The sequence below is a fragment of the Diorhabda carinulata genome, chromosome 8 (genome assembly GCF_026250575.1).
Source record: "Diorhabda carinulata isolate Delta chromosome 8, icDioCari1.1, whole genome shotgun sequence".
NCBI lineage: Eukaryota > Metazoa > Arthropoda > Insecta > Coleoptera > Chrysomelidae > Diorhabda > Diorhabda carinulata.
In genome coordinates, this window is record NC_079467.1 from 2,470,643 (window position 1) to 2,483,467 (window position 12,825).

The window sequence follows — 12,825 nt, forward strand, 5'->3', positions numbered from 1 at the left end:
AGAAAACGTTGTTACAACAGTTTACGAGATATACAATCACTGTTTAATTGGATAAAAAGCCAGCCGAAATCTAGGCAGCAAAATTTATCGATCAAAATATTCAACATTTTTAACCTTAGCAACCTTAAGAATAATTAAAAACAAGTTTAACCCGAAAACGGAAAGTTAGCATCTGACAGACTATACTGTCATAAATAAAGATGAAGACGACATCTCTCTTGGCTCCGAAACGGAGAGTTGAATCACAGAAGTAAATCCATCTAGGTTCGAAGATTCAGTGTGCTCTTCAGAAGTGAAGATTTTGTTTTGGAGCAATTTAGAATAACAAAAAAAGATTACTACGTTACGATAGTGTTGGAAGGTCCCTGCGAGAAAGCACAAGATATTGAGGTTAAATTTTATAGAAGATACACCAAAAGGGCCAACAAATTAATTGAAGCCCAATAAGCAGGGCAGAACAAAAGACAAATCGATTTGATTTCATTTGAAATTATCTTCAGCAACACAGAAGTTCGTTAACGTTAAAATTTCGATGATTTACTTAATAAACGATAGTTTAGAAAATAGATTTTAGTGTATTTGGTCAATTAGCGATTTATTTTTCATTAAATAGGTTGTAGTTTCTTTTGTCAACTAATAGCTGTAGTTTTTAAGACGCTATATACTTTTTTACCTAGTAAGTATTAACACTTTTCGAGTTCTAGTTTGTGAGTTTTCTTTACATTTTGTTCATTTTTGATTTTATGATAAATAAAAACCAATTTTTCAAATTTTTATTTTATGCTATTTCACTGTACCACCCCAATATTCCACAGTGAAACGAATTTTCTTCAACATGATCTATAAAAAAAACAATTATGTGTCTGTCTACTTTTGATATTTTATAATATAAATGTAAAATCAACTATTGAAGTTTAGATATGAACGGAATGTGTCAGATGACCAGAGACTAATTTATAATCATCTCCATACTTTAGTTAATGTCTGTAAGATTGTAAAAAATTCTGCGACACATACAATGTTAACCATTAAATGTATACTATTGTGGTTTAAGAAAGTTATGCGATCTAATTGGAATAAATGCAATTTCTCTTAATGGCACAAATACCTCAACATAAAAGTAATGTTTGACGAAATTATATTTTTCTTCGACAAAACTAAATAAAGATTTAAATGTGTTTCGTTTGTACAATGTTGATAAATTCAGCGGTACGAATGTGCGCATATTTTCAACATATTGTGCATTCATTTTGATAAAAAACATTAAAATTGTATGAACTCTTTTGACATAATTAGTTCGAAAAGTTTATAGACCTCCCATTATATAATTTAGCAAAAAGCTAATCAATTTTCCGGTTATGGAAAACGTCAAAATAACAGAAGCTAAACAATAATTTTATTAACGATTCAGTACAATTTCCTTTCTTAATTTTTAAGACAGTATCAAGAAAATTGTATAATCTAGATTTTTGAAAAGACCCGATTTATCTGGCTTGAATTAGATGAATCTACACCTAGCTCCTAATCTTGAAATATTATAAGATTGTTTTCACCAATGCAGATCTACTCACCCAGAAAAACTCGATCAATGTTAAGAAATTTGGTATTTACAAGTTATGTCAGCGTGACTTCCCTGTCCTGAATATTTGATTTAAATATTGTTTTTAAATAATTGTCTTTGACTATTTTTCTTTTTTTTGTGATAATTTTAGATTTGAAATATCGAGATGAAAAAAGTTGATTGGTTTTCAATCACCTCAAATTGAAGAAGTATATTTTCGTAATTTTGTCTGTTTTGCAAAAATACTGTAAGTTTAGACAGATCCATGATTGTTGACTTCTCCTTTGTTAGCCTTTTGTCAAACGACGTACAGCCAAATATGATTGTTGAAACTTCAGTTTTAAATGATAATAAAAAAGAAGAAAACAGTTAAAGGTTCTAGAGTGTACTAGAGCTGTTAATTTTTAATTCATGTAATGAACTGTTTTCGTAATAAATAAGGAAACAGTAATGAGAATTTAGAACGTGTTATTTTACCAAAAAAAGGACAAAATGCTTGAGTTATCTAAAATTGATAACTTAATTTTAGATTGGAATTATTAGCTGTTTACTTTTAATACTTTTCATCAGTTATATCTAACAATTCCTCCAATTTATCTGCCTTTTTGTTATAAAGTACAATTATAGTACAATGGAACACCAGCATAAGATTATCAATAAATAAAAAAGTTTAGAAAGCGCTAACTAATTAACATTAGCTTTAATATGAAATTAAAATTCGCAAACAGAAATTGTGGAGTGAGAAAAAAAAACATGCAGTGACGTCAAAAAATTCAAAATACTAAACGTTTTCGTGTATATAGAGAACTACTATATTAGTTGATGATCATCGGTTTCCATATTAAAATATAGTTAAGATTTTTCGAATTTAATGCTTCCATAAATCTTCGAATAATATATGTAAAATTAGGACGCCACCAGCCAGTATTGGCTGGTTTTTCTCAAAATCGAGACAATCGGCTCTCATTTAAATTGAACGGTGACAGATGCGAAAAAGGTTAGGCTCCAATTATTTGATTACTGTTGTAACATTCACTTTAAAGTTTGGTTTATGCAGCTAAAATTAGAAATTACCATTAAATTAACAAATTAAATTACTAGCTGAAACACACTGAAATGCTACTTTTTGTTCGAACACAAAATGGTAGCTGCACTGGAACTGTACCAGTGCAGGCCAGTTCATGAGTGTAAAGAGTTAGTTCAATCGAATACAAAGAACGATATAGTGCAGAGAGCAATAGAGCATTTGTTGATTGTTGTATTTGAGGTTATTTGATGTGACTCATGCCTTGCGGTATAAACAATAATGGAAAATGATTTACTTTTTTATATTTTACATTCATTCTATGAAGATGTAGTGCCACAGTTTCGATATTACACTTAGTGCACTCCACTGGCTGAACTGACTTTAGAACTAGAACAAACCTTCGGTCAGTCTGTATCGGTGGTATTGTTTTGCTTACAGCATTCTTGGTCCTTGGTTATGGAAATATTATTCGCGTTATTGCGCCAATTTTCTCAGTGGTGTTTTATTTTTAAAACTGATATAAAAAAATAGGAAAAAGCATTGTATAAAAGTCAGCAATATCATTTAGATGAATACTGAAGAAGAGCTTTCCACATTTGTATAACAAAAAGGACACATACAGGGAAGTTCTATTGGTTTACCAGTAATTTATAATTATCCTTAATTTACTGCATAAACTGAAAAATTACCACCACGAATGTTTAGTTTAAGTTTAAATTTAATTTTGACTGCATAAACCAAACTTTTACTTTCGTATATTAAAATTAATATATATTTAATTTTGGGTAAAATGCAAAATCATCATTAACTTAACCCCCAGAACTCGTAATATATATTATTTGTATGTTTCAAAAAAATAATTGTTAATATTACAGCTGGAAATACATTGTTTGATAAATATTTGGTAACAGTCAAACTTTTCCAATTGTGAATTTTCCTAAAAATTTTGTAATTTGGAGAAGAAAATATTTTTAATGGAAAGAGGTTTTATGTAGTCCAAAGTTGTCGCGAAATTATAAAACATCGCCAACACTCCTTTGGCTTTTACAGACTACAAATCCTAGAAGTTTGAAAGTGATGTTGTTTATAGTCTGTATAATATCCAGGCACCTGTAATAATTTTGTTCCAATGTTTCTAAAGTACTTTGTACAACAATAATTTGGTTATAATCATACTAAATGAATAAAAATGATTTCCTACTTCAGCCATGTAATAAACCTAATTCCAATAAGTAAATAAAATTATTCTTTCGCTTCTGTATATTGAACATTTTCACTTACAATCTAATAATTCTTCAACTGATGTCACATAACAAAAAGAACACATTTTAAACATCTCACTCAACTTTTAGTACAATTCTACGGCTACCCCACTATATCCACCCTTCAATAAAATTATACTAGATTTATCAAAAGCTGGAGATTATGAGGTGATCGAGAAAAGGGGGACATTGTGTATCAGATCGGATAGATCCTTCAAACTAACTTCAAAATAATTTCTTCACTTATAAATACTTTTGTTGATTGAAAAAAAAAATATTTCAGTTTGTCATACTAAAAAAATTCAAACTTCATGAGTAGGCAAATAACTGAAAAAGCAATACTATACATCTATGTTTTATAGATTTTGAAAAAGCATTCAACAGAGTGGGGGGGACATAAAGGTATAGAAGAAAAACGAATAAAAGAAGTAGAGGCTTTATTTGAACAGACGAAAAACTATGTCAGAGTTAGGCAAGAGGTATCAAATAGGTTCAAAACACCAAATGGACTAATCTCATTATTATTTACCATAGTGTTAGATAAAAGAATAAAAAGAACGAAAAGACATTAAAATATAGGATATTCATAAAGAAACAGATAATGAATATGAAAATAAACGAACAAAATAAAGTCGATGATTATAATGCGATTAAGTTTTTAGCCAATAAGGAAATATCAAATCAAATAAAAACAAATACGAAATGTGAAACGTAGCTACACCCATATTGACATACGGTTCACATACATGGACATTTACAAAGAAACAAAAAAGACAGAAATGAGATTTCTAAGAAAAATAGAAATAACAAATCAAGATAAGACAAAATAAGGAATAACTATAAGAGAAAATTCCAATCTACAATCAAAACAAAATCGAAGGAAAATAATTAAAATGATTTGTCATGTTATGAAAATGGGAAAAGAACAATTAATTCAGTAGATATATGAAGAACGAACAAAAAAAAGACAGGAGAAACTAGACAGAAGAAATTAAGATGGAAGGGAAAAACGAAGAATAATATTGCAGGAAATAAAAGAAAAAACACAGGATAGGAATCTGCTGATGACAAGGGAGATTCACACCTGAAAAGGTAGAAAAGCCTCAGGATTAAATAAGTATATGGGTAATAGACCGAGGATAATTTACAATAAATAAATCAGTACAATTTTTTTCTTTCAAAAGAAAGGAATTGAAAATGGACTATGTCTCAAATAAGTGCATGCAGTATCTTATTCTCAGTTATATAAATTATCCTCTGAAATGTTTTCAAATCTTAAACATAGTGGTCAAAAAACATATTATAAAGCTTGTTAATAACATTTAGTTTTTGCAATATAAAGGATAATAATCAACAGTTACTATTAATTTCGTTTGTATTTTCTACTCTAACTATATCCAGTATAAATAAAATGTTTCTTTGTTAACTGACTTGTTACTTTCAAGGAGTGATATTTTTTTTAGTTTATTTATATTTCTCTGATACACAATGTCCCAGAAATAAAAATATATGTGTGTATATATATTGGGTGTATCACCTTGTCAATGTGAGAGGAGGAATAATATTACAAAATGTGGTTTAGTAGAGGCCGCAGTTGCGCAGGTTATTCGCGATGATAACGTCGGTAACTGCGTCAAAGACGAATTGAATGTTATGCGTATCGGTGGCGCATGTCATATGGCAGTAGATTTCTTTGGTAGTCGATTTGTTTTTCGCTTCGAATTGTGCTTGAATGTATGCGGCAGCTTCACCGTATTCTTGCGCACCTAAAAAAAAAATAATTACACTGATCACAAGTCCAATTCAAAATTCTTATCAAACGATATGCCCACTAGATATAACAAAATTTTATTCAAATATTCTATCACATACTAGTTGAATGATCCTAAAAGGATTTTTGGTGTCTCGCAAGGAATGGGGATGTAAAAAATGTTTTCTAACCTAACCTAACCTAACCATTTTAAGATACTCACAAAACTGAGTGTTTCAGTTCACTTGAATGTAAATGGTAAGCAAATAATGATCAATTTTATTTGATATTTAGTTTCACGTCAATGTGACGCAATAGATATAATTTATTTGCGTTAGGAGCGAGACTCCACAAAACTTTTAATTACAATCATCTAGTGTGTGATAGAGTATCTGGTAAAAATTTGAATCCCGTTGTCGAAGTTCCAACCAAAACTTTTTTATACCTAAACCTAGTTTATTTAACATATACCTAGAAATAAGCATACTAATTTGGGGGTGTTCCATTATTAAGTAGAAATATTGTATCTGTTGAATTCTGAACACAAAATATTTAGATTTGACCTAAATAATTTGATTAAATGTAACTCGTTACAGAGATACCGAGTGCTTTATAATAGTTAAGTGAAAGAAAAATAATTCAATTAACTGGATAATCTATCTAACTTCTTTTCAATATATTTAGCTCAAGATTGAACAGTTAAAACCTTTCTAATAATAAATGTAGCACCCTGTAAACGTGTGAGGTAGTTTTTTTGTTAATATTATCATAGAATTGACTCAAATTTTACCTGCATATTCAGGAAAGCATATTGTTAAAGGCGATTTCCTAATTTTTTCTTCAAAAAGATCTTTTTTGTTGAGGAAGAGGATAATGGAGGTATCTGTGAACCATTTATTGTTACAGATAGAGTCAAATAGTTTTAAGCTTTCTTGCATACGGTTCTGAAAGAGAAAAGAAATTAATAAATTCTTACATATTTTCAATCACAAGTAAAAACTACAGAAAACAAATTGTTGAATTGGCGGAGAACAACAAGTAAAAAAAAACATGAGAAAAAAATAGAATATAGAACAAAATATACTAGCAGGAAGAAAAATATAGTAATAAACGCTCAAACACAGCAATGTCAATGTTTTTGTAGATGTGTTTTCTCGGTTTAGCTTTCACAATAGTAATAAAATGTGTAGTGCAAAATGAACAGAAGATATAACCTCAAACTTAGCTCAAATATTCTAATCTAACCAAACGATGACCCAAGCTCTTTCCCCCGATATACAATCAGCATTTTGGAAAAGATGATTATAATCAAATACAAATTTTCAAACCAAAGACGTCCAACGCTCGATCTGCTCGACAAAACTCGTTATATGACTTCGCCGATGAGAGCGCTGGTGTCGTCGTTCAAATCATTCACCCCAATAAACTTGGCTAACACCCAGCAACAGATCATCATCATCAATACCGATCTTGAAAACATTCTGGAGTAGAGGGAGAACAATCTAATTGAGTTTAATAAAGCACAGATCTAAGCTGTTGTTTTTACATACTGCAGCTAAGAATTTGGTCCTGTTTGGACATATCACCATCATCCATTACCGCAAATTAACTTGCTGGGTGTTCAGATTGGTAGCAATACGCTCTGGTATAATTACGTGACCGAATTAGCTAAGGCAGCTTAACAGAAGTTTTGAGCCCTCTTTAAGACCAAAATGTACTCCGCAACAGCTTGTAATACTCTATAAGATTCGTCATCTTGGGAGTATTGAGAGTACATAGAAGTTCAAGATCAGCATCGACACGGTAGGCGCCACTCGAACTACATAAAAAAATTCAAAAAAGAGCGATCTGTTATGAAATTGGCAACAATGTTACACTATAGCCTTGATTTGATATCTTTGTCTTTGATTCAAATTAATCAGTTGTCAATTGCGTTTAATAAAACTTGAGAATTCTCGTCTTGAACTCGAATGTCTTCACTTGGCAAAGACTCTTTCAATAATTAATGAATCTAGCGTATATGTTCTTTACCTGGAGCACGCAACGTTGCATGAGTTAAGTTACGCGCTCACTGAGTCGGTACGGACGTCACGACTGGGTCGATAGTTCCGTCATTCAGGCGTTCCACACAGTCCTTCATCCATCTTCCGTCAGAACAAAAGTCAGTTTGCGACAGGATTTGTTCAAAGATGGATGTGGAAGAGGAAATCGCGTTAGTGCGTTATTAATAGAAAAAGAGGAGAATGTTAAAAAAAGAAGGTTTTGGATTCATAATATTAACAGAAAAAGAAAGATTGATTTGTGGACCTTGTGGAAGATGACCTAAAATATTTTGAGTACCTCAAGATGACTCGCGACAAGTTTGAAACTCTATGAATTCTTCTAGTCCTTAGTTCCATTTAAATGTTCAATGTTACTGTTTGATATCCTTCCAACAAGATACCAACAACTCGAAGATAAATATCGAGGATTGAGCATCTTTTAAAGGGTCGAATTATTAGCCAAACCAAGCAGGTTTTTGCTTAAGGGACGTTTGAATAGGAACATCGCATATAGTTTGAATAAAACCTGACAACATTGTAGAAGACGCTCACGCTAAACTAGAAGAACAGAGCATGAGGATGAATCTAATTAAAAAATTCTAGGCTACAGCCTGCTGATGAATCTACCAATGTCAAAACGGTTGAAATACAAAAGTGTCATGTATCACAAATTAAGCAAATTGGAACGAGATAATGAACTTGTTGTGGAAATAAACTTGATAATATTCTAAATGTTTGTTAGAAAGAAACAAAAAGGTCACTCAATATTTTAAATAGTCATTAGTCGTGTATTGCTTCGGGAATCAAAATGGAAGTACTTACTGTCGTTTCATCTTCATGTAACACTTGGTCATATTCACTCATAGCTACACAGAAAATAATCGCGGTTACATCTTCAAAACAATGTATCCACTTTTTCCTTTCCGACCTCTGACCACCCACATCAAATAATCTGAAAATTGAATGATATAATTTATCTCTTAATGCAAACATTCAATTAATAAAATATCGAAATTTTATCATAGAGAAATTGTTGCAACTATCATCATTCACACATAATTTGTTTTCACTGCTATACTTTATCAGATTATTTCAAGCAAAGCAACAAGTGCCTTTGAAGTCTTACTGGGTCTTCCAACCTTGGATCTAGTGATACAATTCGAAACCATGAGGGTGGATGTTTAAACATTTCGATATGCAGTGACCTACGACCGTTGATAATAAGGGCTTGGAGGCTTACTGAGAAAGAAGAGAGAGAGAGAGCAGTGAACTGGTCACTCCAAGCCCGCTATACTAAATAAATGAGCCACCTGGTACTCCAGAATGAATGGCTTGGCTGCGGAGGAAACCCACAAGCCGAGGTATTCGCTGTGAATAAATGTAGATACGCGATATTCAATCGACGCTATACGAATCTCAATCTGCTCAACTAGCAGAGCTGCCATACAAGGCATAATAGCCGAATAGGTGTCCTCTAGGTAGTGCAAGGAAGTCCTACAAAATCTGATCCAGCTTTTTTGAGTGCTCGGCCACTCGGACAACAAAGGCAACGATAACTCGAACTCTAACGTCAGACTGCGAATCCATTCTTGGTGTAGCCAAAAGCTATCACGTCTCTCAACGCTTTTATGACCTTCTGCCTCTTTTACCAAACAACTGATCTACTTAATAGGCGCGAAATTCGACTAGTGACTGGATTTTTAACCGAAAACGGTCATCCAAGACGACATCTCCACGCCATTACCATCACGGACGATCTGAGATGCTGCTGGTGCATGGAGGAGGAAGAACTTGTAGATCACTTCATTTATAAGTGCTGGGCACCCACAGGAGCGCGGTTCATCATCAAAAAGTCCAAGGCAAAGCGCTTGATCGGCTTCTCAAAGGACGTCGACCTTTGATAATAATTTGATGCACCTGATTGGTTTATAAAATTATTAATGAAGGGAGAATGACATAATTAAAATGATTATTACTGAGTTAATAAAACGCAGATGATTATAATGTAAAGTTGAGGTACTAAAATAAAAATTACTTACTTGAAATTAAGGTTTTTAAATGAAAAGTGTACTTCAACTATACCCGTAGTTTTCACCCTTGTTCTTAATATGTCTTGTTCTGTAGGTTGGTAGTCCTTAGCTCCTAGTCGATCTAAATCATCTAAGAAACTGAAAAAAATAACATCAGTTGTTTATCTATACCTCGAATTTACTTATGATATATCACTGGACATTGATTTTTTTTTTCAACAAACAAATAAAGAGGCTTTTTTATTTTTGTAAAAAATTATTATATTTCTTAAATGTAATGAAAATTCAGACGATAATACAAAAAAAAAATAATTCAAAAGAGACCTACTATTTGGCGGAATCGTTGAGCTGATACTCGTTGGAACGACCAAAACATTCTTGAACTCCTGAATCAGTCCATAATCGTTTCATTGCAGCTAAAAGTTCTTCTGAGAATGGTTCTGTGTCTTCCATCCTTTGGATAACATCGAACACCATTTTGCCGTCTATCTGAATATTAAATTTAATTTTTAGTATGTAGTATGAAGCGTGGACTTTAAAATAATATGAAATGAATAAATGTTATGAGGAGGAAATCAAAAGAAAGAATATTACTAAAAGTGGAGGAAACAAATTTGAAGGAAAACGTACGAAAAACGGATGAAGAACATCATACTATGAAGACATGATGGTTGCAACGAACACCAACTCATATAAAAGGAAGTTTATTGTAAAACTATTTGTTGCATATCAAAACAGATTGCTTGGGAATTTATTTCTTTATTTAAACCGTTGCAATCACGGCTTTAATCGAGCACTAAAATTGCCTATGACGGCTCAGCAGGTATTCTCCGTGATGGCTACCATTTCATGACGTATATTTTTTGGTTTGTTAGTGTAAACTTCAGATTTTACATAATCTCTACTTGAAAAAGTGTTTAATCGAGACTGTGTGTGGGCCAATTTATGTCACTTATCCTGAAGATCAATTTACCAGGAAAAAATTCACGAACTCGTGGCAGAGATCTATTGGACATGAAGACAAATGTAGGGGGTTCCGATGTTTGTGTTTTGGATAGGTTCCACTCCAGTAGAGGCAAGTTAACAAACAAGATGTTAGTAAATGTTGGAAAACGTTCAATTATCTGGTTTTCGAAGTCAAATCTCTGACTAATACCTTGAGGATTCAATTCTTGCTCCAAACAGCACTAATTGAGTGAATTGCGAAATAATGATGACCTATGCACGACTAAAGCCTTCCAAATAGACAAGTCGGGCTCGTCACGAACATGTCTACGTTTTCGACCATTCTAGAAGAACTTCGACGCCCGGATTTTAAATTATTCACTGTTGATCCAGACTTTTTAATCTTCATGATTCATTTTCCAATTAGTCGAGCGTCTGGCGCATCATTTAAGTGACGAAAATTATGACTAGAATTTTCTACAGTCGCCGAATTACCGTTTTTGTACAGAATTAATTTCACAAGCGAATCAACTACAATTCTTTATCTTGATGTTTACAATATTCATATTTATACTAATAAAATGCTGACAGATGTTAACGTAATTTAATCTTTTCTTGAATGTTCTGGATTTTTCTTCACATAACTTGTATTAGTTTTTCATGTATCTAAATAAACCTGAATTTCGAACTGTTTAACGTGGGCCTTTGTAAATGAAACAAATACAATTTTAAATAAAAACTTCTTTGTATGGTAGAGAATCCTTGGACCCTTAAGACCCCAAGTAACCAGGTTTTACTGATAATAGTGTAAGAATCTTGAAAATAATTTGATACCAACCTCCCTCTCATTGTTTCCATAACTTATTCCGAGATTCGGCATTGATCGTAAAATAGCTACCAAGGACTGTATTGTATTGCTGTAGACCACCGGTCTATACTGTTTATGGTCCTCTGGAGTGAATCCACTTTCGTGTATTATTCTGAAAATAGAAAAGAAAACCACGTAAATCAATATCGATTTTAATATGTCCAATAAACTTTGAAATCCAGGTTGAGATTGAAAATTGAAACTCAATTTAACCCTTAATTGGTATCGTCGGGTTATATTTGACCCAGCGCCTCAAATATTCATCATACAATTCGTATTTTTACGTTTACCGAGAGGTGGTTTCGTCAACTCCAAGTGAGTATCTCTAGACATGCCACGTGTAAGTTCAAAAGAATCACTCCACGATACCAGTTAAGTAAGTGCGCTTCTTGTGATTTTTTAGTGCGAAATGGATTATGTTGTTATCTATGGTAAACAGTATACATCTAAAATAGTACAAAATTTGTTTCTGAATGATGATTATGGTGATATCAGCTATGCGTCTACCATGAAAAGGAAACTCGATTCGGACGATGAAATTAGCGATGATAATGAAGATTATGAAAATGAAAAAAACTGTAACCGGTGAGTCATCAAGTGAGTGGAAGGATTGTCACTTATGCTTGTCTAGTCTAACAATATATATATATATAAGTATATAACACAATCGCCAGCAACAGGTCATACTAGAAGTTATTCTGTACTTCCCAGACCCAAAGTTCCAGCAAGAAGTGTGGTTGAAAATAAACCAATATGCTATTGGTCACTTCTAATAACTAATGACATTATTGGTCATATTGTGGAGTGCAAAACTGTACTAGAGCAATAGCTAAGAACACTAGTTGAGGTAAACGAGACACAGTCCAAACAACTTCAAAACAAAAAGAGAAACCTAGTAGAATTGTCTGAATGGGCCTTTGAAGATGACCTCGTATGTGCATCTACTGAAAGGGATTGAATAAATAACTCCAAGATATGAGAAAGCGAAATCTGCAGATTATTGTTGGGAGTAAAAAGTAATTTTTTTTAGTAAGAAAATAAACAGAATTAAATATTTAGGCGTGCCAATAAAATGAGATGGAACAGACGACGTCGAAGGAATCTCTAGTAAAACAAAACTGTATCGGCCACTTTCAAGATCATCATCATAAGCGAAAAAACTGGAAAATCAAAATAATGGTATATATAACAGTATACAAGCCAATATGTGGACTAGAAATCTGGATAGTGTAAATTAATAATTGAGTTTGAATCAATAACTGAAGTGATAAAAGACTAAACTAAATAAAGCTAAAATCGTTTTGACATATAGCTCCTTAAAAGAAAAGAAAAAACCCATC

General features: G+C 32.4%; 1 protein-coding gene across 4 annotated transcripts in view; it reads right to left on the reverse strand.

Annotated features, from left to right (window-relative positions):
- Positions 1-299: 299 nt before the first annotated feature.
- The window catches only part of LOC130897525 (guanine nucleotide-binding protein G(o) subunit alpha), a 99,168-nt gene continuing 86,642 nt past the window's right edge, over positions 300-12,825 (reverse strand). For 3 of the 4 annotated variants that reach the window (XM_057806428.1, XM_057806427.1, XM_057806429.1), the window contains 6 exons: positions 11,456-11,597; positions 10,001-10,161; positions 9,682-9,810; positions 8,465-8,594; positions 6,391-6,544; positions 300-5,616 (listed from right to left, as the gene is read on the reverse strand). In XM_057806428.1, coding sequence (XP_057662411.1) covers positions 5,429-5,616; positions 6,391-6,544; positions 8,465-8,594; positions 9,682-9,810; positions 10,001-10,161; positions 11,456-11,597 — 904 coding nt within the window. In that variant the 3' untranslated portion in view covers positions 300-5,428. The remainder of the gene's footprint in view (positions 5,617-6,390; positions 6,545-8,464; positions 8,595-9,681; positions 9,811-10,000; positions 10,162-11,455; positions 11,598-12,825) is intronic. The other variant, XR_009059722.1, reaches the window with a different exon arrangement.